Raw genomic sequence first — 25,578 nt, 5'->3', positions numbered from 1 at the left:
GGGGGGGGTGGCTCTCTCACTGTCTCACTCTCATAGGGCCAATGATTTTCTGTGATCGCGGAAAACAGATGGAAATTACGGAATTTTTATGGTGAAACGTTGCTCGCGTGTCAAAATGTAACTGCCGCAGAAGGCTTTCGCCCAAGCAGACATGCCTTCAGTGTTGCCAGATATTGCTAACGGTTTCCACCCCAAAATATGTTCAAAACAAAGCCAAAAAGCACCTAAACCTGCCCAATCTGGCAACACTGCATGCCTTTCCGGTCAAGTGATTGTGATTGGCTTGTGGCACACCTAGCCAGCCAATGAGCTGCTTGTTTACAGATTCGCTCCCCGCGTCGCAACCAGAATGGCGACCGCTTAAAAGAAATGAATGCTCTGCCAGTGGCGAGTGTGGACGTTGCGTGACTCGCAGAAGATTGTCGCAGGTCGGCGAAAAAACGACTTACTAATAGATATAAAAAAATAAAAGTAATTTAAGTAAGTTTAAAATGTAATTTAAATAAAAAGTAAAGTATTCATAAATTGAAGTTTGGAAGCGCCTCTGTTTTTGGGCTGAGGAGAAGTTTGAAAGGGTGTACCGCGATTCTGCCTTCTTGTATCGCGATACGGATCGTGGCTCTGCGTATCGCGATTTCGATTTCGATACGCATATCGTTACAGCCCTAATACACTCACCTGCCTCACAGAATCACCTGCACTATTGCTCATTCAGAAGCACAATGCATAAAATCACAAAGATCAAGAGCTTCTGGTAACGTCCATATTGAACATCAGAGTGGGGAAAATTGGAATCTTGGGAAAAGACCAGGCGATGGTTTTCTAATCTTCAGCTGTCCAATTTGAGTGAGCCAGTGCCCACTGTAGCCTCAGATTCCTGTTCTTGTCTGATAGGAGTTGAACGCAATATGGTCTTTTGTTCCTGTAGCCTGTCCGCCTCAGGGTTCTGCGCAAATGTGCATTCTGAAATTCTTTTCTGCTCACCATGGATGTAAAGAGTGATTATTAGTTTGCACTAGCAGTGCTGGCACAAATTCTGACTCTCACTCAGGATCTTTCTACTTTATTTAACTTTGATCCATCCTGATGCCCTACGTCTGGCTGGAGTCTCATCACGTTGCTCCTGTGGAGGACGGCCCCTTATGGACAGTCGAAAGTCGCACTTGGAAGATGGCTCTGGACACTTATACAACCCCTGGCAAAAAGTATGGAATCACCAGTCTTGGATGAGCACTCATTCACAAGATTATTCTGTAGAACAAACTCAGATCACAAACATGATACAATAATAAAGTCATTCCAAAGTGCAACTTCTTGGCCTTCAGAAACACTAAAATAAACGAAGAAAATACATTGTGATAGTCAGCAAATGTTACTTTTATAGACCAAGCACAGGGAAAAAAATATGGAATCACTCAATTCTGAGGAAAAAAATATGGAATCATGAAAAACAGACAAACAAAAGAACATTCAAAACACATCACTAGTACTTAGTTGCACCACCTCTGGCTTTTATAACAGCTTGCAGTCTCTTAGGCATGGACTTGATGAGTGACAAACAGTATTCTTCATCAATCTGGTGCCAACTCTCTTTGATTGCAGTTGCCAGATCAGCTTTGCAGGCCGGAGCCTTGTCGTGGACCATTTTTTTCAATTTCCACCACAAGTTTTCTACAGGGTTGGGGGGGCGTCGTGGCTCAGGTGGATAAGGCGCCATACCATAAATCCAGGGACCCGGGTTTGATTCTGACCCGAGGTCATTTCCCAATCCCTCCCCATCTCTCTCTCCCACTCATTTCCTGTCTCTACACTGTCCTATCCAATAAAAGGTGAAAAAGCCCCAAAAAATCTTTAAAAAAAAAAGTTTTCTATTGGGTTGAGATCTGGACTATTTGCAGGCCATGACATTAACTGGATGTCTTTCACCAAGGAATGCTTTCACAGTTTTTGCTCTATGGCACGATGCATTGTCATCTTGGAAAATTATTTCATCATCCCCAAACATCTTTTCAATTGAAGGGATAAGAAAACTGTCCAAAATGTCAATGTAAATCTGTGCATTTATTGAAGAAGTAACCACAGCCATCTCCCCAGTGCCTTTGCCTGACATGCAGCCCCATATCATCAAGGATTGTGGAAATTTGGATGTTTTCTTCAGGCAGTCCTCTTCATAAATCTCATTGGAACGGCACCAAACAAAAGTTCCAGCATCATCACCTTGTCCAATGCAGATTCGTGATTCATCACTGAAGATAACTTTCATCCAGTCATCCACAGTCCATGATTGCTTCTCCTTAGCCCATTGTAGTCTAGTTCTTTTCTGTTTAGGTGTCAATGATGGTTTTCTTTTAGCTTTTTCTATATGAAAATCCCATTTCCTTTAGGCGATTTCTCACGGTTCGGTCACATACTTGTACATTGACTCCAGCTTCCTCCCATTTATGCTTCATTTGTTTTGTTGTACTTTTTCGGTTTTCAAGACATATGGCCTTAAGTTTTTTGTCTTGACGCTTTGATGTCTTCCTTGGTCTACCAGTACGCTTGGCTTTAAAAACCTTCCCATGCTGTTTGTACTTGGTCCATATCTTAGATACAGCTGACTGTGAACAGCCCACATCTTTGGCAACCATGCGTGAAGAGTTACATTCTTTAAGAAGTTTGACAATCCTCTCTTTTGTTTCAAGAGACATCTCTCTTGTTGGAGCCATGATTCTTGCCAATCCACTTGGTCCAGCAGCCCTCCAAGGTGTGATAACTGCGCTGTTTCTAACTGCAGACTAACGAGCAGATCTAATCTGAGGCAGGTGTCAATTTAGGGAAAGGAAATTGACTGGGTGAGTCCTTATTTTCTACCTGAAAATTGAGTGATTCCATATTTTTTTCCTCAGAATTGAGTGATTCCATATTTTTTCCCTGTGCTTGGTCTATAAAAGTAACATTTGCTGACTATCACAATGTATTTTCTTCATTTATTTTACTGTTTCTGAAGGCCAAGAAGTTGCACTTTGGAATGACTTCATTATTGTATCATGTTTGTGATCTCAGTTTGTTCTACAGAATAAAACGTCTGAATGAGTGCGCATCCAAGACTGGTGATTCCATACTTTTTGCCAGGGGTTGTAGTAATGCTTTTATGGCTGAGGACGATGGTTGACTTGCTAACTTTAGGACTGTGGTTGTCATGAACAGTTTTGCACTCAAGTTTCCATCAATGAACGGTTTATAACTTCAACAAAACAGATTTCATGTTAAAACTATAATGATTTTCCTGGTTACACAGTTATACTTTGTGACTTTATAGGACACCGTTATAGAAGCAAGTTATTTATAATCACACTATCTGTTATCACCCAAATGAGGATGGGTTCCCTTTTGAGTCTGGTTCCTCTTGAGGTTTCTTCCTCGTGTTGTCTGAGGGAGTTTTTCCTTGTCAACGTTGCCACAGGCTTCCTCATCAGAAATAAATTAGGGATAAAATTAGCTCATATTTAAAGTCTTTAATTTTCTGTAAAGCTGCTTTGTGACAATATCTGTTGTTAAAAGCGCTATACAAATAAACCGACTTGACATTAATTTGCACTAACAGCGGTAGCGCAAACTGTTACTCTCAGGATCTTTCTACTTTCTTCTTCTTCTCCTAACGTATTTTAGGACGCTATTTCTCCTTCAGTTTTCAACCAATCATCATCAAATTTCACATGAAGAATACCTCTGGGCTGAATTACATTGCTATGACTTTTGGTGCTGATCTGGCTCACTGATCCGGAATGATCCATGAAAAACGGCCTTTTTTCAATTACTTGTCAATTTTCATGAATTTTTCACTCTTTTTTTATTTTAATTTTTTTTTTATTTTGTTCAGGGCGGCAGGGCACAACTTTTCTTTGACCTTCAATTGATAAAGGTCAGCTAGCGCAAATTACTGTGACTTTAGTCACAGTCTCTATCTAGTTATTCATTGTCTTCTTTTTCTTCTTATTATTATTCTACTAATGTTTTTAGGACGCTATTTCTCCCTCAGTTTTCAACCAATCATCACCAAATTTCACATGAAGAATACCTCTGGGCTGAATTACATTGCTATGACTTTTGGTGGTGATCTGGATCACTGATCCGGAATGATCTATGAAAAATGTGATTTTTTTTCCAATCACTTATAACTCTGTCAATTTTTAAGATTTTTTTCAATCAGAGTTTTTTATATTTTGTTCAGGGCGGCACGGCGCAACTTTTCCTTGCTAAGCATCATTCTCTATCCATTACTGTTCTGGATCAATAGGGTATGGTGACCAGACGGCCCTGTTTGCAACAGCTAGCGCAATTTACTATGACTTTAGTCATAGTCTCTTTCTAGTATGAGTTACTGTAGCCTTCATGTCTCATCATTCCACTCTGACCTTTCTTGTTTTTCGCACTATTCTATGTAAATTCTGGAGAATCCTGTTCTCAGATTTTGTGTGAAAATCCAGGAGATCAGCAGTTTCTGAAATATTCAAAACCAGCCCTTCTGGCACCAACAACGATGCCACGGTCAACATAACAGAGCTCACATTTGATCCAAGTGTGATGTGAAGATGAACTGAAACTCTTGACCCGTTTCTGCACAGTTTTATGCGCTGTACTGCTGCTACATGATGTGCAGGTGTACAGATGTTCCTAATCACGTGGACTGTGAGTATAGTTTATAAATGTAGGTATATCTAATGATTTCACTAATACACTCCATTTACTACAATAAATACACTACAAATGAAACAATGGCATGCATTTGCTTACTTGACAGTGCCGGTGGTGTTTCTCAGGACAGATGCTGCAAAATTCTGTGTTACACCCACCAGACTGGTGCCGTCGACCTCAACTATCAGGTCATTCACCTGGATCCTGGCGGTGAGGAAACAAAGCAGCTTTCAGGAACATGAGATACAGGCCAGTGTTAGTAATTCTGTTAAGCCATTTTCCCATCATGAGTATATTTAATAAAGGTGCTGAATGAATATTCAGCACCTTTATTAAATTCACTATTATAGTAATGAATAATTGGGAAAATTAGATTCACAGTTGCGCAGTTGAATCACTGTCAACAATTTCTGCTTTAACTGTAAATACACACTGAGCTGTTATATCGTAAGACAGTCTGAAAAAACCCCAAAACATTTAGGGCTAACATTAAGGGAGGAGCTGGCCTTCAGTAATTCATGGCTATTAAAATGATGAATTGCTACTCTCTGCCTCCTCGATCATAAAGAGTGGATCCTTATGTGGAGCTTACTTTCTGATTTGTTTAGGCTAGTTCAGATGGCCAGTGAAGGACTGATGTGGGCTTTAATGCCTGTCCCACTGTTTGAATGAAAGTGCAGGACATCATATTCATGGTCTCTGCATGTGCAACTGCTCCAGGACACTCAGAAACATAAGACAGTGGGCTTTACAAAGCGTAATGCTAGTAAAATATTTGGGTGGCAATCTGGGAAAACCAAAATTTACCAAATGGACGAAATATATTAACACATATTAACGATTTTCTTCTTCTTCCCATAGCCAGTAAGAGCTATAAGGGCACCGATGATGACATTTTAACAGTCCATCATTGGTGTGTCTAGGGCATCTGAACTTGGTGGAACCCGAAGGAAACCCACACAGACACGGGAAGAACATGCAAACTCCGGTTTACGGTTATTTAGCACAAAAGTCTTTTAGCACAAGTCGTAAAGTCTCTTAGCACAACTCTAATTTCTTTAGCACAAGCTCCAAGAACACTTGAAGAGTTTGGTTCCAAAACGTGATAAACACCAAATTTGAAAATCTGAAACTCCTGCCACCAAACCATCAGCAATTATCATATCTTACTCGTACCATATTCAGTTTTCGCCAAAACACGATATCTGCCATTGATTTACACACTGCATTACGGCCTTTCATTCCAAAACGCAACAAGCGCCGTCACCGATTTTTCTCAAAACCAGACATATCCATTTGGCCAATCAGAGGCCGCCATTGGTGTGAAGTCTTCTAAGATCGCTGCGCCCATGAAGTAGGAAATCGCTTCGGCACTTCTCGCATTTATTGGACAATTTCACGCTGAATTATGAATAATTTAGATAAAATAATATAAAAAAATAAAATAATCTATAAAATAAAATAATCTGTCATGAAAGAACACGGTTAAATGCACTTTAAATACAAAGGGATATGTACAGTAGCATTTTGGGGGAAAATGCTGTGGCGTGGATATGCAATGACTTGACAAAAAAAAAAATTACTTGGTTCAGTTAAAAGCTGTTAATTAGTTCTGGATTTCATTTTTGAAGTTTATTATCATTAAGAAGTTAGTCAATAAATTTTAAAACAGGATACAGTGGTTTTCCTTTTCTCACTTCCCATAATCAGAAAAAGTGATTTTTCTCGAAACAGTGGAATTGGATATATAGTGTTTTGGAACCAAACTCTTCACTTAATCTTTATTATGAATACTTACTGATCATGTTTAAAGATGTTTGATGGATTTTTTAATGAAAGTTGCCAAGATTCCGATGCAGCAACACGTTTCTTGCACATGCGTTGATCGTGGCTATAGACCCTTTTCAGTCACGTGACCTTCGTAAACGCGACCGCCATTTTGGACATGTAGTGGACTTCGGCTCGAATCGGTTTGAATGCGAGGAAAGCGACAAACATAAAAGAAAAAGGAGCGAGATGCAGAAAACTGTATTTACTAGTTTACTGTAATTATGATCTGGCAGCTATTTACACCGGATCCAGTGTAAATAGCTGCCGGAGCCAACGTCCGAGCTTGCCGGAGCGAGCGCGCTCCGGCCAGCCGCGAGCTAGCGCGCTCCGGAACCTCGGACGTTGGCTCCGGCAGCTATTTACACTGGATCCGGTGTAAATAGCTGGCAGATCATAATTACAGTAAACTAGAATGGAATGTTAACAGCAATGTAATGCCTTTTCTGGCTAATTTTATTCGTCTTACCTCCAACAAAGTGGTCACTACACAAGCGTTGGTATGCCGCTATCCAGCTTCTCCGTCGGTCAGCATCTACCGGGATCCGATAAAATGATAACCCTTGCCTTGTTTGTTGATGGTTACTACATCCAGGTGCACAACAATATAGTGGCATGATGGAAGTCTTGCTGAAAATAAACACTTTCTTTGCTGCCGTTCCTCAATGTTGGCTGTGGTAAACTACTGGTAGTACATGTCCAAAATGGCGGCCGCGTTTGTCGTGACGTCACGTGAAAAGGGTCCATAGATGCGTTTCCACACTACGGTGGATATCATAGTATATACTGTACATCCATTTCTGTTCACCGAGTGCTCAATTAAAAGAAAACAATAGGATTAGAGAAGTGAAAATTTTCCCATTTATCCCGTTGTTATTTCAACAACAGGTTTAAGGAACGACGCAAAACCACAATAGACTTTATTATTATTCAAATAAAGTGCAAGCTGTTCTTGATCTGATCGACTTGTATGAATTGTCTGTAATCTGTGCACTGTGTTTTTTTCGCACAACCTACAAATGAGTGTTTGTGGTTTATTGATTTGATAATTTAGTGTTAAATAACGTTTTTAGCGGTTGATAGCATTGAACAAAAAATAAATACTGAAATCAAATATAAGTATGCTGCAATAAAGTGAATTTCCCTGTAAACTCCCCACAGCTTCGAGACTTGTCTTGATGATCAAACAACCCTCACGTCTTAGCGTCATCTCTTCTTCTTCCTTCACGATTGCCGTATTATAAATAATTGATATATCAATTTTGGTTGTTTTGTCATTCCTGAACGTTTATATTCCACTTTTATTTAATTGCCATTCGTTCTAGGATGCTTTAGTGGAAGTTTCTTTCATTTGTTTCCATATCGCAACTGTTGGTTACTAAGGAGACATGATTCTCATTTTTCTCATTGAAATTGGTCTTGTTTCGGTTAAAGACTTTGTAGCTTCTGCGATGATCTGGCGACTTGTCCAGGGTGTACCCCGCCTCTCGCCCATAGTCAGCTGGGATAGGCTCCAGCTTGCCCACGACCCTATACAGGATAAGCAGCTACAGATAATGGATGGATGGATGGACTTTGTAGCTTTATTAGTCAAATACATATGAAAACAGTAATATGTGATATCAAATGGACTTTTAATAATTTGAGTAAGTTTTTAGGAATAGATTCCTATTCAAGCAGGGCAAGAGACGTAATCCCCCGGTTAATTAATTCGGCGAACGCGTAATTATTGACAGTTGGTTGAATTTGTGATATGATCAGAAGCGACTGAAGTTATCTATGAAGGTGCCCAGAGTTCAAGGTTTGTTATGGCTTAACTGCAAATATCCAAAGACACCAAAGAATCGGATTTTCAGTCCACGTTTCAGGGATCAACAACTGATCCTTAACATGCACAGCAGCAGAAATTCTGGCTTCCAGTCTCGAAGCAATCATAATAAACCCCTTCCTATATCTCATCTCATCTCATCATCTCTAGCCGCTTTATCCTTCTACAGGGTCGCAGGCAAGCTGGAGCCTATCCCAGCTGACTACGGGCGAAAGGCGGGGTACACCCTGGACAAGTCCCTTCCTATATCAAGATGAGTATTTTTTTTTTTTTATTATTGTGACCATAATCCAGAGTTGTGTTAAAGAATAGAGAGTTGTGCTAAGAGACTTTAGAACTTGTGCTAAAAGGCTTGTACTAAATAACCACATACCCAAACTTCACACAGAAAGGCCCCTCATCGGCTGTGAAGTTCAAACCTGGAACCTTCTCACTGTGAGGTGACAGTGCTAACCACCGCACCGCCCATTAACAACTTTACAAAACCGTAAATATATTTTACCAAAATGGCATGAAAAAGTTTTTAGTTTACTTTTTTTCCAGGCTTTATGCAAAGATCATGATGCTTATGAATCTAGTTCAGGGTTCTCCAGAAAATCTGAAGTAGCCGGCTAAAAAAAGTATTAGGTGGCTCTGGAATTTGCGCACCAAAGGCACGCTAATGCTAGGGAGGTAAATTTTGAAATTTACATGCCTTCTGGTGCATTCTCAGCTAATAAATTACTAACCATTTCCCTGTAAAATACTTGCAAAATATGTATGAAATTTCCCTCCGGATGTGTGCGCGCTTGGCTTTCTCAGTTACCCCTCTGTAGTACGCTGCCTGGCTCTGTAACATAACTACATGGTAAGCTTATTTGGTGCGTGTGTAAATTACTCGATGTGCTTCTAGTGTTGTGTTGTGTATTGTATAGTTTTAATTTCAGCATAAATATTTGCACACAGTTAGTTATTTGCACTTGCACTTTATAAGTATGAAGCCTTAGCTAAGGGACCAGACATCTCTATGGGAACGTTGGCACTTCGGGTAGCTTCTGGATATGAAAATAACAATTCTTAGATCGAGAATGATGAATCTTCTAATTATTTTCTTTAAGTTTACTTATCATTCATACCTTCTAATCTAATAAATTGAGGAAAACTGTTTTGGCGTGGTCACATGGCTCAGCCAACCAGAGCGTGAGAATCGATCAACAAATATGGCGTCGCTGCTGGTCATGTTAGACCCAAATTGAAGACAATTTCGTGGTGAAATAATTGGATTTGCAGCAAAATATGGGCAGCAGAGATGATATACTGTAAATTGCTTGAACAGTGAAAGGCAAGTTTTTTGTTTTTTCTGGGATTGAGTAGACCGTCTGTGTAGGCGGAGAAGACCGCCGATCGCCGGCGCTTGTAGACATCTCTGCAGTTTAAAAAATGCAGACGTAAAAGCCTGCATGATGTCTGTCTAAAGACATAGAATACCATCTAAAACCTGCAGTAGCTAAGAGTGATTGTCTCACACAGTAAATTTCATGCCTTGACCAAGTTTTTGAATAGATTTTGGCCATAAGGAGACTGATTTAAATCGAAACTGTTCAGTTTGCAATCAGATAGTTGCTCTCAAAATGTCTGTGAGCTTCCCTCGGCGCAGACGCGATGGAATTTTCAAACAGAATTTTCTCCTTTTTCACTTTTTGGGTAACCAGAAAAAGGTATTCTTTGTGAGACGCATGCAAAATAGACATGCATTTCAGTTCAGGAAAGTCTGTGGATTTTTCAGACCTAAATACTACAGCAAAAAAACGTCAGTTCACTATGTAGTAGGGCTGTAACGATACACCCAACTCACGATTCGAGTCGTATCGCGATTTTTGACCCACGATTCGATACGCCCACGATTTTTTTTTAAATTTTTTTTAAAGTAGTAAATTTGACTTATTAACATTTACTTACTTACATTAACTATTAAATAACAAATAATTCAGACCACTGCAGAGAATGAGTAATATGTATGCAAAAATGAACAAATGTATATCCAAAGATTGTTTTATTTCTCAAAATAATACTGTTGAGCCGGAAGCTCTGTTTTTTTCAGTTCTGAAAAAGTCATTTTTCCAAATCGTGTAAATCCATTAAGATTTTTTTTGGGGGGGGGGGGGGGGCTCTCTCACTGTCTCACTCTCATAGGGCCAATGATTTTCTGTGATCGCGGAAAACAGATGGAAATTACGGAATTTTTATGGTGAAACATTGCTCGCGTGTCAAAATGTAACTGCCGCAGAAGGCTTCCGCCCAAGCAGACATGCCTTCAGTGTTGCCAGATATTGCTAACGTTTTCCACCCCAAAATATGTTCAAAACCAGCCAAAAAGCACCTAAACCTGCCCAATCTGGCAACACTGCATGCCTTTCTGGTCAAGTGATTGTGATTGGCTTGTGGCACACCTAGCCAGCCAATGAGCTGCTTGTTTACAGATTCGCTCCCCGCGTCGCAACCAGAATGGCGACCGCTTAAAAGAAATGAATGCTCTGCCAGTGGCGAGTGTGGACGTTGCGTGACTCGCAGAAGATTGTCGCAGGTCGGCGAAAAAACGACTTACTAATAGATATAAAAAAATAAAAGTAATTTAAGTAAGTTTAAAATGTAATTTAAATAAAAAGTAAACTATTCATAAATTGAAGTTTGGAAGCGCCTCTGTTTTTGGGCTGAGGAGAAGTTTGAAAGGGTGTACCGCGATTCTGCCTTCTTGTATCGCGATACGGATCGTGGCTCTGCGTATCGCGATTTCGATTTCGATACGCATATCGTTACAGCCCTACTATGTAGAGTTTTCACGTTTAGCATCAGCTGTGTTTGAGTTCAGCTTTACCTGAATCCCAAGTCTCACTTCTCTAAATGTTATAAAAATCGAACCTTTTTTTCGCGAGCTGTTCTTGCATAAGATGAAAATCATTTCTTGATGAAGTATAACTGAAGCTGTAAATAAGCAGAATCAGGTTTCAGGTCTGTTCTGTGGTTCCTGTGATGAGCTAAATTCATAATACTGGCACTTTTTATATCAGCTGCGCGTTTGCTGATGTACAGTACAGTTAATCCTCTGAACTGACTTCACACCAATTTCAGCCAAATCCTTCGAAAACCTCTAGACACAGTATATCTGTTGAATATATTTCTGACCTCCCGTCACGGTGAGCAGCACCTCCCTCCGTCACAGTCTTGACGAAGATTCCAAGTTTCTCCAGGCCCATGTCTGCGCCGGCGCCCATTCCGATGATACTGATCCCCAATCCGTCTCCATCTGACCGTGTACAACCACACAGAAAGATCTTCATGGTTTAAACAGCACTATACTGTCAGTAGATTCATAATAAAGTTCTACATGAATGACGTTTAAATAGATAAAATACAGGAGCTACCACAAACATTTAATGGATCACTTTGGTATGAACTACAGCCTTTTCAGTGCAACTGCCATCAATTAGGGTTCTGGCGTCCTATAAAATATCTCAGATGATCAATACAATCCTAAAAGCCTTACATGTACAAGATTGACATAAAAGCTTTTGTAATTATACCATTTCGGGTTTTGACAGAATTTAGTATTAACAGTGTGACCACCCAACAGTGTTTGTGCATTGAAGCTGAGCTAAAATGTGTTACCTTTCTCCAGTTCTACGGGGAAAAGGTCCAGCCTCTCCACTCTCTTCTCCAGCTCGTACTCAGCTGAGGCTGCCATGGGGTCGACGTCATCGTTACGTCGGTCATAATCCTCGTTGGAGTACGTAGTGAACACCTGGAGGTCAAAGGTAAAGCAGCAGAACAGAATATGGAAGCTTAGTATATCAGAATATCCTGCTCTGCTCTCCCTCCTGCCGTCTGGCAGAAGGTACCCGAACATCCGAACCATCACTGCCACACACTGCAGCAGCTTCTTCCCCCAGGCAGTCAGTCCTCAGCTCACTGGTTCACCCCAAAGAACTGACAGTAGTCAAACAAAATGAAACTACAGTTTCTCATCCACTTCTGATCCAGCTGCACTACACTGCCCATTTGCACGCACACAAATGCACAATGCGCACTTTGCACCTGTCTTGTCTTGTTTTAATATCCTGGAAAAACTTGAACTCTTCAAATTGCACTAAAATGAACATTTGCACACAAATGCCACTGTCTTTCCTTGTGTCTGAAATCGCGCCCTACTCATTATACAGTGGACTATATAGTGGGGACACCGTTTTGTAGCGCTGTCCGAATGTATAGTGAGAATTATTTCCACCCTATATAGTGCACTCAAAGTATCCCACAATGCATCACGAAAAGTAGTGTACAACCGATGGTCACTAACCAAGCAATATATCCCATCATGTATTGCGGTCACGTGGAAAGAAACCAAATCAAAAACCCCAAATTTGATTTAATAAAAGCCAACGGCAAAGAAGAAAGTATTCGGCCTTGATTTAAAATAACTGAATGATGCAGGAGACACAAAGCACTTTGTATTTATTAATGTAGGAAATATGCTCAGTATAATATGGATTTATCACAAAAATACATCTCATCTCATCATCTCTAGCCGCTTTATCCTGTTCTACAGGGTCGCAGGCAAGCTGGAGCCTATCCCAGCTGACTACGGGAGAAAGGCAGGGTACACCCTGGACAAGTCGCCAGGTCATCACAGGGCTGACACATAGACACAGACAACCATTCACACTCACATTCACACCTATGGTCAATTTAGAGCCACCAGTTAACCTAACCTGCATGTCTTTGGACTGTGGGGGAAACCGGAGCACCCGGAGGAAACCCACGCGGACACGGGGAGAACATGCAAACTCCGCACAGAAAGGCCCTCGCCGGCCACGGGGCTCAAACCCGGACCTTCTTGCTGTGAGCCGACAGCGCTAACCACTACACCACCATGCCGCCCACAAAAATACATGCATGTATTTATTAGTTTGAAAACCCACCAGCTGACTGATCTGGCACATTTTAATTATGCGACAGTAATGACGTAAATAACAACGCGACGGAGTAGTGTCCAAAAGCATTTTTCCATTTTATCTATAAGCTCACTATACAGTCCTCTATATAGTAATTCCCTATATAGCAAGTAGGGAGTAGTGAACGAGTGAGCGATTTCGGACACAGGGATAGTCTTGCGATCTGTTGTACTTAGATTGCTAAATGTCTCCTTACATAGCTCCTTCTTCTTCACCCATCCAGTGTGTTCTGCGTTGGGTCCCCATTCCTAGGGTTTCTTGGCTAAGTAAGTAAGTACAGCCAGCTCGCCTCTCCTCTGCTACACTGCTTTTAGTCATGGACAATTTAGAGTAGCCAATTAGCCTAACCTGCATGTCTTTGGACTGTAGGGGAAACCGGAGCACCCGGAGGAAACCCACATAGACACGGGGAAAACATGCAAACGCCACACAGAAATGCCCTCACCTTGAACTGGACTTGAACCCAGAACCTTCTTGCTGTGAGGCAACAGTGCTAACCACTAAACCACCGTGCCACCCCTACTTAATCTATTTTCTCTATACATGCACCATGGACCTTGAGGGAAACTGTATTTCAATGCACTGTATACTTGTATATGGGTGTATTGACAATAAAGCTCTCTTGAATCTTAAATCTTGAATCAGAACACAAAAACAGATGAAACGGTAAAACGTGAATACACGTTTACTGTTTGCTTAAACTCATGACTCATTATTAGTTCATCTGGCCGACAGGCGATAAGCTTATGCCATCATGTGTTGTCCGGTGTCCATCTGGTGTCGTCCACATTTCATGAAAATCGCTTCTTCTCTCTCAGTTCTTCACCTATTTTTATTCTTTTTGGCAGGAAGGTAGGTCTGTCCAGGGTGCACATACAGTAGCTTCTACCCAAATTTGCATAATTGCAATTAATAATGAAGATATGGAGTAATTAAGTCCTAACGAGCAGTTTCCACACAAATCGCTTCTTCTCCCTCAATTCTTCACCACTTTTGATTCTTTCTGGCAGGAAGGTACGGTAGGGGTATCTAGGGTGCATATAACTTCTACCCAGATTTGATTTCTCATGGGGCCGGAATGAGCTACACCGTCATTGATGGTCTTGTTTATGATCTAAAATGCATCCCTGACTAAAATCCTGCCTTTTATGCAATACAATAAAATCTGCCTTTGTTATAAAAAGACAAATGAGAAATCCTTTATCTGGCCCAGCAGTTAAGAGAAAGCTCTAATATGCTGTCCAGTGTCATTAAAAAAAAAAAAAGGTATCTCAGGGAATGTAATAAAGTATGGTGAGTAAAGTATAAATGAAGGGTGGAAAACAATTCAGCCATAGTCATTATCCTTTTCTAAGACAGTATCTGATGTTGCAAATTGTTGTCGTGCCTCAAATGAAATGTCAGCAAACTGCTGGTCAACGTTTGGCATTTAATGTTTGGAGCTGTGGTGTTTTCTCTGTACATCACACAAAGTGCGTAAGTAAAGTCTGGCTATAATTTTTCTTCTCTCCACGTCTCTAAAACAGACAGGTGACTGCAGGTGATGATAGCAGGAGATTTAAGATAAGATAAGATAAGATAAGATAAGATAAGATAAGATAAGATAAGATAAGATAAGATAAGATAAGTCTTTATTGTCATTGTCACTCTTCCAAAGGTACAATGAAATTGAAGGTGCTGTTGACTCATTATGAGTTAAAGAAAGAAAGAAAGGGGGGGCAGAACAAATAACGTATAAAAATAAATAGCAAAGTATACAGAGTTGCACTGGTAAAATGGTATAAACAGAAATCTATTGTATGGTTCTATATCTACACGGATTGCACTTAAAATAGTACGAACAGAATTGTTTTGGTTCTGTATATATATATATATATCATCTCATTATCTCTAGCCGTGGGGGTGGCATGGTGGTGTAGTGGTTAGCGCTGTCGCCTCACAGCAAGAAGGTCCTGGGTTCGAGCCCCGTGGCTGGCGAGGGCCTTTCTGTGCGGAGTTTGCATGTTCTCCCCGTGTCCGCGTGGGTTTCCTCCAGGTGCTCCGGTTTCCCCCACAGTCCAAAGACATGCAGGTTAGGTTAACTGGTGACTCTAAATTGACCGTAGGTGTGAATGTGAGTGTGAATGGTTGTCTGTGTCTATGTGTCAGCCCTGTGATGACCTGGCGACTTGTCCAGGGTGTACCCCGCCTTTCGCCCGTAGTCAGCTGGGATAGGCTCCGGCTTGCCTGCAACCCTGTAGAAGGATAAAGCGGCTACAGATAATGAGATGAGATCTCTAGCCGCTTTATCCTGTTCTACAGGGTCGCAGGCAAGCTGGAGCCTATCCCAGCTGACTACGGGCGAAAGGCGGGGTACACCTGGACAAGTCGCCAGGTCATCACAGGGCTGACACATAGACACAGGCAACCATTCACACCTACGGTCAATTTAGAGTCACCAGTTAACCTAACCTGCATGTCTTTGGACTGTGGGGGAAACCGGAGCACCCGGAGGAAACCCATGCGGACACGGGGAGAACATGCAAACTCCACACAGAAAGGCCCTTGCCGGCCCCGGGGCTCGAACCCGGACCTTCTTGCTGTGAGGCGACAGCGCTAACCACTACACCACCGTGCCGCCCCATATATATATATATATATATATCACAAATCGCACATGGGCGGCACGGTGGTGTAGTGGTTAGTGCTGTCGCCTCACAGCAAGAAGGTCCTGGGTTCGAGCCCTGGGGTCGGCGAGGGCCTTTCTGTGCGGAGTTTGCATGTTCTCCCCGTGTCCGCGTGGGTTTCCTCCAGGTGCTCCGGTTTCCCCCACAGTCCAAAGACATGCAGGTTAGGTTAACTGGTGACTCTAAATTGACCGTAGGTGTGAATGTGAGTGTGAATGGTTGTCTGTGTCTATGTGTCAGCCCTGTGATGACCTGGCGACTTGTCCAGGGTGTACCCCGCCTTTCGCCCGTAGTCAGCTGGGATAGGCTCCGGCTTGCCTGCAACCCTGTAGAAGGATAAAGCGGCTACAGATAATGAGATGAGATCTCTAGCCGCTTTATCCTGTTCTACAGGGTCGCAGGCAAGCTGGAGCCTATCCCAGCTGACTACGGGCGAAAGGCGGGGTACACCTGGACAAGTCGCCAGGTCATCACAGGGCTGACACATAGACACAGGCAACCATTCACACCTACGGTCAATTTAGAGTCACCAGTTAACCTAACCTGCATGTCTTTGGACTGTGGGGGAAACCGGAGCACCCGGAGGAAACCCATGCGGACACGGGGAGAACATGCAAACTCCACACAGAAAGGCCCTTGCCGGCCCCGGGGCTCGAACCCGGACCTTCTTGCTGTGAGGCGACAGCGCTAACCACTACACCACCGTGCCGCCCCATATATATATATATATATATATCACAAATCGCACATGGGCGGCACGGTGGTGTAGTGGTTAGTGCTGTCGCCTCACAGCAAGAAGGTCCTGGGTTCGAGCCCTGGGGTCGGCGAGGGCCTTTCTGTGCGGAGTTTGCATGTTCTCCCCGTGTCCGCGTGGGTTTCCTCCGGGTGCTCCGGTTTCCCCCACAGTCCAAAGACATGCAGGTTAGGTTAACTGGTGACTCTAAATTGACCGTAGGTGTGAATGTGAGTGTGAATGGTTGTCTGTGTCTATGTGTCAGCCCTGTGATGACCTGGCGACTTGTCCAGGGTGTACCCCGCCTTTCGCCCGTAGTCAGCTGGGATAGGCTCCAGCTTGCCTGCGACCCTGTAGAACAGGATAAAGCGGCTAGAGATAATGAGAATGAGACAAATCGCACATTGGCCAAGAATAGTTCTATTGCACATTTGAGTTTAAAGCCATGATTGCTTTGGGATAAAAACTGTTTTTTGGCGGTTTGTCCTGGTTTTCATTGCTCTGTATTTCTTGCCTGATGGCAAAAGCTGGAAGAGACAATGACCGGGGTGTGAAGAGTCTTTTGAAATCTCCATTGCTTTCCTGCAGCATCCTTCCATTTATATGGCAGCTTTAGTTTTTCACAAACATGCATGTTCCTAATTCTCTAAAGATTGTGTCACCCGTGCACGCTCATTAATCTGAATAGTAAGACCGGATGTGTGTCGTGCAGTGAGTGATAGGATTCAGAACGAGTAGCACATGCTATATCTACTGCACTGAAGTGTGTTACACCACTGTCAAGTCAAGTCGATTTTATTTGTGTAGCGTTTTAACAGTCGACATTATCACAAAGCAGCTTTAGAGAAATATACAAATCCCAGATATACATTTTAAACAGATGAATTTATAAATTTATTCCTAATGAGCAAGCCTGAGGTGACAGCGGGAAGGAAAAAATCCCTGACATGACCAGGCTCAAAAGGGAACCCATGCTCATTTGGGTGAACTACATTTTGTGGAAATGTATAGAAAAATTTCTTACCAAAAAACAAGAAAACAAAAAACAAAAACCATCCAACCAACCAAACAAAAAAAAAAAAAACAATTTTGAAAGTTAATAACAAGCAGAGATTTTTATTTCCGTCTCTGCCAAGGAGGTTAGGGTTTCAGGTTATTTGTCTTTTTTTGTCAGCAGGATTGCACAAAACCTACTGATCCAATTTCCATGAAACTTGGTGTAACATGGACCAAAGAAGAACCCATTAAACTCTGGAGCAGATCCAAGTCATGGAGTGGATCCACAAATTTATTTTCACTTTCACTAAGATATCAGTAGAAGTCTGTGCTCATACATCTTAATATCCAATAGATGTCAGTAAATTTCAATAGTGCTAAAACATAGCCAGCCCTGCGATGACCTGGCGACTTGTCCAGGGTGAACCCCGCCTCTCGCCCATAGTCAACTGGGATAGGTTCCAGTTTGCCCGTGACCCTGCACAGGATAAGCGGTTACGGATAATGGATGGATGGATGGATAAAACATAACCATCTCTGCTATTTTTTCCTGATTCACCATGACGCAATACAAGATACTACAGCATGCATCACGTGGTGGGCTTTCCCCGTTCGCACAAAGCATTGTGGGATACAAATTTGAAACAGGAGAGAACAATGGAGGACGTGAGTGCGTGAATGAAACGTGAAAGACTGACTACAGTAGCGGAAAGCGAGAATAAAAGACGTTATGTTATATATGAAGGAAAGGAAACGAAGGACCAAACTAATAAATATCGATGGTCAGTGAGCACCTCGGTGTGATCAGCTGTTCGTTTAGCGACAGAATGATGTAACTGTCAGTGCACAGTTAAAGGTAAACCTGTAGATGGCAGTAATGCAACACTGTGGATGCCAGCTGCCGTAAAACCCAAAAGATGATGAAGAAGAAGAAGGTAAACCTGCGCATGCGCACACGGACTTTCTCCGTGTGCTTGACTGCGCGAAGCGAGTGATTTCATGCACATTATTTGCTTTAATCCCCTCAAATTAAATAACTTTCCAGCCACAGAATGGCCTGGTTTTTTTTTTAGATATTACAGAAATAAACGTATATGTGTCAGATAACGTTATCCAGGGACAAATGTCGGCCCGGCGGCATTTTGAGTTATTGACAGATTCAGAAAGTACAGTTTCTAAGCTTTCCAATGATGCCTTCCATGTGGAGATCTGACAATATTTGAAGAATGTGTGGCCTTTTGAAAGTGCATACCTCTTAAAACAGAAAAGAGAGAAAATCGCCCTCAAAGTTTTCCATCTCGGCTACTCTGGGTGTAGGGCGGGCACAGAATGCTGCTCATTTGCATGACATTAAGGAAAGCCCTACCCCCTACGAGCTAGCACGATACTACTTTCATGTAAATAAAGATCACCACGTCAATTTTCCTTCCATGCAAAGTATGCCCAACACAATTATGAAGTACAAAAATAAGTCCTAAAGTATACTTTAACATTTTGTGGTTGAAAAATTACACCGTTAGAAAGAAAGATAGCACGATGATGACACAACTAACACAACACTAGTTTCATGTAACCAAACCACAACACTCTCCGTTACATGCAAAACACAACCTTAGATTAATAAACTTACCCCATCAGAAAGAGAAACGTCGCCTTGCACACACCAATGCCTCCGATGGAATGTAGTCCTAGAACACTTCCTTTTGGTTGCGGTTTTTTTTGCTAGAAATGGTTATCGCCGATGTAAATACCGTGCGTCTGTTTGCTTCGCGGTATTTCAGCTCCTCTGCGCTCTGTTTAGCTTGCTCATTCCATAGTGAAATTACATGCCTGCATGCAGGTTAAGTAGCCACGAGCTCAGCTCGTATCATACAGCTGATTCGTGAAAAAAAAACCAAAAGACTTAAATCATCATGTGAATGGCCCATATAGCAGGCTACAGTCCTGACAAAAACGAGACAATTTGCAACAAAAAATGTATGCTTTTCCAACAAAACAATCTATTATCTGAAATACTGATTGCATTCTTCAAGATCTCAACTTGCACATGATGGAAAAAAACGCAAATCACAAATTTCGAAAAAAAATGCTTCTTTTGCGATTATCTCGGATTCGTTTCGGCCGACATGCGTCCCTGGATTCGGTGAGGTGTCACATATCACAATGACCAAATTTCAGAGGGAACTAAATTTCACTGATTTTTATGAACTTGAAAGGCCGTCTACTTTTAAATATTGTTGAAACATATAAAGTGGTTGCGGTTACAGATTTTAATGTTGTAGAAGAGTCGACTATTGTCCTTGGTGGAGGTCTGCGCTCTCCCAGAGACCCTTCTAGTTTCTTTCTATGGTGGCTGAATGAGGAAAAAAATGCCAGTAACCCTAGCTTACTAACTCTTTTCTGCTGGTCAAATATGAATAATAAGCTGATAGTCCAGACATGTAATCTTCTTGTCCTGGGCGCCTGAGCCAGTGATTTGTCCACCCCTGAGATATCAAGAGGAAACAGGCAGGTCAGATAACACCAGACAGTCTTCTCAGATAACACCAGCACCTTCAGGTGTGGATCTGTGGATACAGATGATGGAGGGAAACGCCTACTGAAATGATCTAATCTGTTTTACTTCTCTTCATGACAGGATACACTGCATTTTTGAAAGCACTCAACAGAACCCTATGGAAATTTGTATCCCTCTCTCCTTGTGTATGCGTGTGTGCTACTTTGCTGTAATGGCAAAACCTTTCAGCTGGAGAGAATTCAATCTGCACCTTAATGTAGACTAAAATAAACTCCAAACGTCAAAGCACAATGAATGATTCATCAAATTCACAAAAAAGCTTAGATCATTAATTCATCTGCTGACCAGAACAAAAAAAACTGTTCTTTGTTAAAAATAAGTTGGGCCTCATTGGACTGTGAAAACATTCCTGCCACAGTATTTTACATATGGTAATACGTTTATGGGTGAGGGCAGAATGAGAGAAGAAGGAGAGGAGGGCACGAGTGAGCGATAATTAAGAGTCAGTGTCAGGAGAATTGAGTTCATCTACTGGTTAGAAGTATTGGCTCTTCTTAGGTGGGGTTTACATTAGACCGTATCAGCGGATCATCAGATTAACGTTTTTAAAACGATTAGCGTGCACACAGCAACGCCAATACACGATTCGCGTGCACACAGCAACGCCAATACACGGATACGCTCGGCTCCGCAGGCATCCTGCGCTCCAAATCACTCCGCCCTGAACAGCGAGTGCCCTCTGGAGGGTGCGCACTCCGGCCCTGCGCAGCTCACAGAGCGCGCGAGTGAAGCGCACGAGCAGTGATTCGGGACTGAGCCGCTGTGTGTGTGATCCTAGTGCATATCGGGTATGCGCGTCACTTACCACTTGCAAGTGGAAGGATGGCAAGCCTAAAGACAATCATAACTACACAATGGGCAGTATTTGCATCAGTATTTGCAGTATTTTCATACTTTTATACTCTTTAATGAAAGGTGATACAAGGCGGAAGTCCGCGCCGTTTTTCAGCAGTCGCGTCACATGACCAACGCCAGCGAATCAGGAAGGTGGATGTCACAGTGACGTTGTCCAATGACGACGCCAGCTAGAGCTCAGCACAGCGTATCCGCGTATTCTCAATGTTTACACAGCACCGGACCAGACACGATCTGGATTGAATACGTGGACCCTGGCGGATTCCCGTTTCCCGGCGTTTCCAGGCGTTTTAATGTAAACGGACAGTGCATCCGCGAAGAAAACGAGACCGATATGGTCTAATGTAAACGTAGCCTTACTAACAGGAAAATACTTGTTGAAGACCTCATCCATCTCTGATGGCTCTTTAATGTCGCTTGTAGAGCATCGAGTGTGGCGATTTACAAAAAGACAAGCTCCATTTGTCTTATTCCCATACAGAGTCGCTGCAGTCACACAACACTCATGCCCCCTTTCCACCAAATCAGTTCCAGGGCTGGTTCGGGGCCAGTGCTTAGTTTGGAACCGGGTTTTCTGTTTCCACTGACAAAGAACTGGCTCTGGGGCCAGAAAAACCGGTTCCAGGTTAGCACCAACTCTCTGCTGGGCCAGAGGAAAGAACCGCTTACGTCAGCGGGGGGGCGGTGTTGCACCCGGGTCCAGATTAGGGCAGAACCGGCCCTGGCTACATTTCAGGTGTAGTTTGTTTTATGTATGTATGTACTTGCATAGATGTGTACTTGGTCTTCCAATATGGCGCCTAACAAAATCTCGCGGCGCGGTGACGTCATACGGTAGCCCTCTATAGGGCCTGACTAGCCTTTGGTAACACACTAAACGAATTATCTTTCATTTTTGGCACTTTTTCTGTTTGTGTAGATGGGAAGACATACTGAGAATCCAAATCGCCAACATTTGAAATAATAGTTGTTTTGAATTATTTCTTGTCTTATTTAATGAAGGTTGTAATAGAATTAGCCTACATTTGGCTTAAGCTGGATGAAACAGAGACATAATTTTATAGCCATTTGTTAAACAGCTGACAGGGAACGTAATTAACCGTTCCGGGAACTAAATTTTTTTGTTCTAACCGGTTCGGGAACGTCTATTTAATGGTGGAACCCAAAACCGGAAACGTTAAAATTCCGTTTCTGTTCGGAACGAACCGATAGGAAAAAAATTCTGGTTCAAAGCCCTGCTTCCAACCAGTAGCCCAGTACTTCACCTAGTGAGCTGCCACAGCCAACCAGGCACTTATAACCCTGGAGCTGACACCTCTTGAGCTAGCTAATAAGCCATTTTTCCACTCACAAACCTGCATCTATATGTACAGTATATGCACATTATAATTGCACGAATACATTCGTCACTGTGACGACTGCTAGTCATTTTCTCTTCGTCACCGATGGATCATGTTCATCAATGATGAGTGTGACGAGCGCCAGCGGGAACCCTGCTGAAGCACACAGATTGTAGGGACAGAACGTGGCACTGACAGCATGAATCCATGGACCCAATCTGCCTTGTGCCAACATTTCAGACTGGTGGAGGTTGTGTACTGGTGTGGGGAAGGTTTTCTTGGCACACTTTGGGTCTGTTAATACCAATCATTCGCCGCATCACTCCTGAGGATGTTTTGAGAATAAAAGGAGGCCCGGCCCAGTATTAGTGTAGTGTTCCGAATAAAGGGCTCATTGAGTGTATTTCTCGATTCAGTTTAGACATTTTACTACGCAGGTGTCAAATGTAAAAGGTTCAAACAATGCTGCTCTAAATCCTTTTTGATTAATCGTTTTCTCGCTATCTCTTTGTTCATCTCACTCGTTTCATCAAATAATGGCAGAGTCTCTGAGTCATGCAAAAAACGACGCTGTAAATGTTTCGGTATCTTTCACTTCTGACTGGATTATCAGTTGTTCCTGTTCATCAGCTTCCTTATTTGACTGCTTCGTGTTTTACTTCCTTTGCTCTTCTCACCCTGGTGCTCTCTTCCTCTTTGTTCATACCCTCCTGTGGCCATGCTAACACTCAGCTGTTTGCGCTCTCAGCTCTGCTCACTCGTAGCTCCGTCATTCCGAAATCGCTCGCATCACTCTTCTACCGTTATCATCGAACCATACATCTCGGTCTGCAGCCCAGCCAGACTCAACCACAGCCTTTATTCTGTTTTTTTTCCTCATTCCGCTTCAACTCATCTCTCATTCTACCAGTGTGTTTGTACATACGTGTGTGTGTGTGTGTGTAAGACAGCAGTAGGCAAAGCCATCGCCCCTCACTATGAATGCCGTCGCTCTGCTCACATGGTCCCATCTCCATGGCAACCCCCAGGCGTTCCCTCTTTATCTCTCTCTCTGTTCTTCTTTCTGTTTCTCACTCACACAAACACTTCTTTTTCATCTCCATCTCTTCTTTTTTTCTGAAGAACTGTCACAGACGCAAATCTACGCACTCGGTATGATCTTCATATTCACATGGTTCTTCTTCATATTTTCCAACATCATCTTGCTGGCTAAAACAGCAGCCCATATTCGACTCTATTCCAGCTGCTATCCAGACTTTCATGAGGAACGTGTGTCTGGGTGCTGTGTGTGTGTCTGCTTGGAGTCTCTCTCTCTCTCTCACCAGATGTGCCTGAGAGACACATGCACGACCTCTCTGATATATCTTGGAGAAGATAGGTGCGAAGAGGAGAAGAAAGGAAAAGAGGAGAATAAAGAGGGGGGACAAAAAAAACCCAGAGAGGATGGGAGAGAGAAGCAAAGATGCAACAAGATGAGACAAGAAAAAAAACGAAGGCTGAAGATGAGACAGGATGAAATTTGACGAGACGAGACACAAGGAGACAAACGAAAAGCTGCAGAAAGAAGGGCAGGGGAGACAAGACATGATGAGATGAGACAACATGAAGCTAAACGAAACAGTATAAACAGACAAGAGATGAGACAGGGAAAGGAGAGACGAGATGAAAAGGGACACAACAGACGAGAGACAGCAAGATGAAGCAGGAAGTGTGGAGGCTTTGTATGGGCTTTGCCTAACGAACAGCTCCTACATGCTGAAAATTCTAAACTCTACAATTTATTTATTTCAGTTTCTTCAGCCTGAATTTGTGCGTGTGTGTGTGTGTGTATGTGTGTGTGTGCGTGTGTGCATGCATTGACAGCAGCTGTTCTGGCTACTGTTATTTCTTCAGATGTGCTTGACTCAGCCGTTCCCGAGGTCCCGTAGGCATGCAGAGGACGATCATGAAGTGTTAGCATAATAGAAAAGTCTGTTTCTCATACAAACACACAGCGCAACTATGCATAGCTAACCAAACACACACACACACACACACACTATACAAGGTGCCCCTATGAATAACAGAACTTACCGGTAGCACTGACATACATGATCAGTCTGTCATACCCACACACACACAGAACATTACACATTAGTAGAATAATAATAGAATTAAACATTTCTATTCCAGGGCGGCACGGTGGTGTAGTGGTTAGCGCTGTCGCCTCACAGCAAGAAGGTCCGGGTTCGAGCCCCGTGGCCGGCGAGGGCCTTTCTGTGTGGAGTTTGCATGTTCTCCCCGTGTCCGCGTGGGTTTCCTCCGGGTGCTCCGGTTTCCCCCACAGTCCAAAGACATGCAGGTTAAGTTAACTGGTGACTCTAAATTGACCGTAGGTGTGAATGTGAGTGTGAATGGTTGTCTGTGTCTATGTGTCAGCCCTGTGATGACCTGGCGACTTGTCCAGGGTGTACCCCGCCTCTTGCCCGTAGTCAGCTGGGATAGGCTCCAGCTTGTCTGCGACCCTGTAGAAGGATAAAGCGGCTAGAGATGATGAGATGAGATTTCTATTCCACCACTACCTAACTTGTCCATCACTGCCCTTGGAGTGCTGATGCTGTAACTGCTGCAGATTCACTGGCAACTTTAACAGGAACATCTGTATCACTGAAGCTTGGAAAAACATCTCCTGGTCTCTTCTCACTCTTCAACTATCCAGTTATCTGTGCCTTCTGCAGCCTCAGGTTCCTGTTGTTGAGCAGAAGCTGATGTGGTCTTCTAATGCCACCTTAAAGTTCTGTATGTGCCCAGCCATCTGTGTTCTGAGATGCTTTTCTGCTCAGCACATTTGTAAAGAGTGCTTATTTTCTCCTCTGACCTCTTAGAAGTGCTGCTTACTGGATGGTTTTTTTGTTTTCCGCACCATTCTGGATCAACGCTGTTATGACACTGTTGTGTGTAAAAATCCCAGTAGATCAACAGTTTCTGACATATGCGAACCAGCCTGTCTGGTACCAACAACCATGCCATGTCAAGTTCCTGACCCGTATGTGCATGATTTTATCCCGAGTGCTGCTGCCACATGATTGGCTATTTGGATAACTGTATGAAAGT

General features: G+C 42.7%; 1 protein-coding gene across 1 annotated transcript in view; it reads right to left on the bottom strand.

Moving 5' to 3' along the window:
• Nucleotides 1-25,578, bottom strand: part of ppp1r9ba (protein phosphatase 1, regulatory subunit 9Ba) — a 142,912-nt gene that overhangs the window by 34,285 nt on the left and 83,049 nt on the right. Inside the window, exons 3-5 of the mRNA XM_060901757.1 lie at nucleotides 11,978-12,110; nucleotides 11,495-11,615; nucleotides 4,777-4,881 (exon numbers count right to left, since the gene is read on the bottom strand). Of these exons, the coding sequence (XP_060757740.1) occupies nucleotides 4,777-4,881; nucleotides 11,495-11,615; nucleotides 11,978-12,110 (359 nt within the window). The remainder of the gene's footprint in view (nucleotides 1-4,776; nucleotides 4,882-11,494; nucleotides 11,616-11,977; nucleotides 12,111-25,578) is intronic.

This window comes from Neoarius graeffei, chromosome 20 (assembly GCF_027579695.1).
Source record: "Neoarius graeffei isolate fNeoGra1 chromosome 20, fNeoGra1.pri, whole genome shotgun sequence".
In the NCBI taxonomy this organism is placed as follows: Eukaryota; Metazoa; Chordata; class Actinopteri; order Siluriformes; family Ariidae; genus Neoarius; species Neoarius graeffei.
This window is presented reverse-complemented; position numbering and strand designations above follow the sequence as displayed.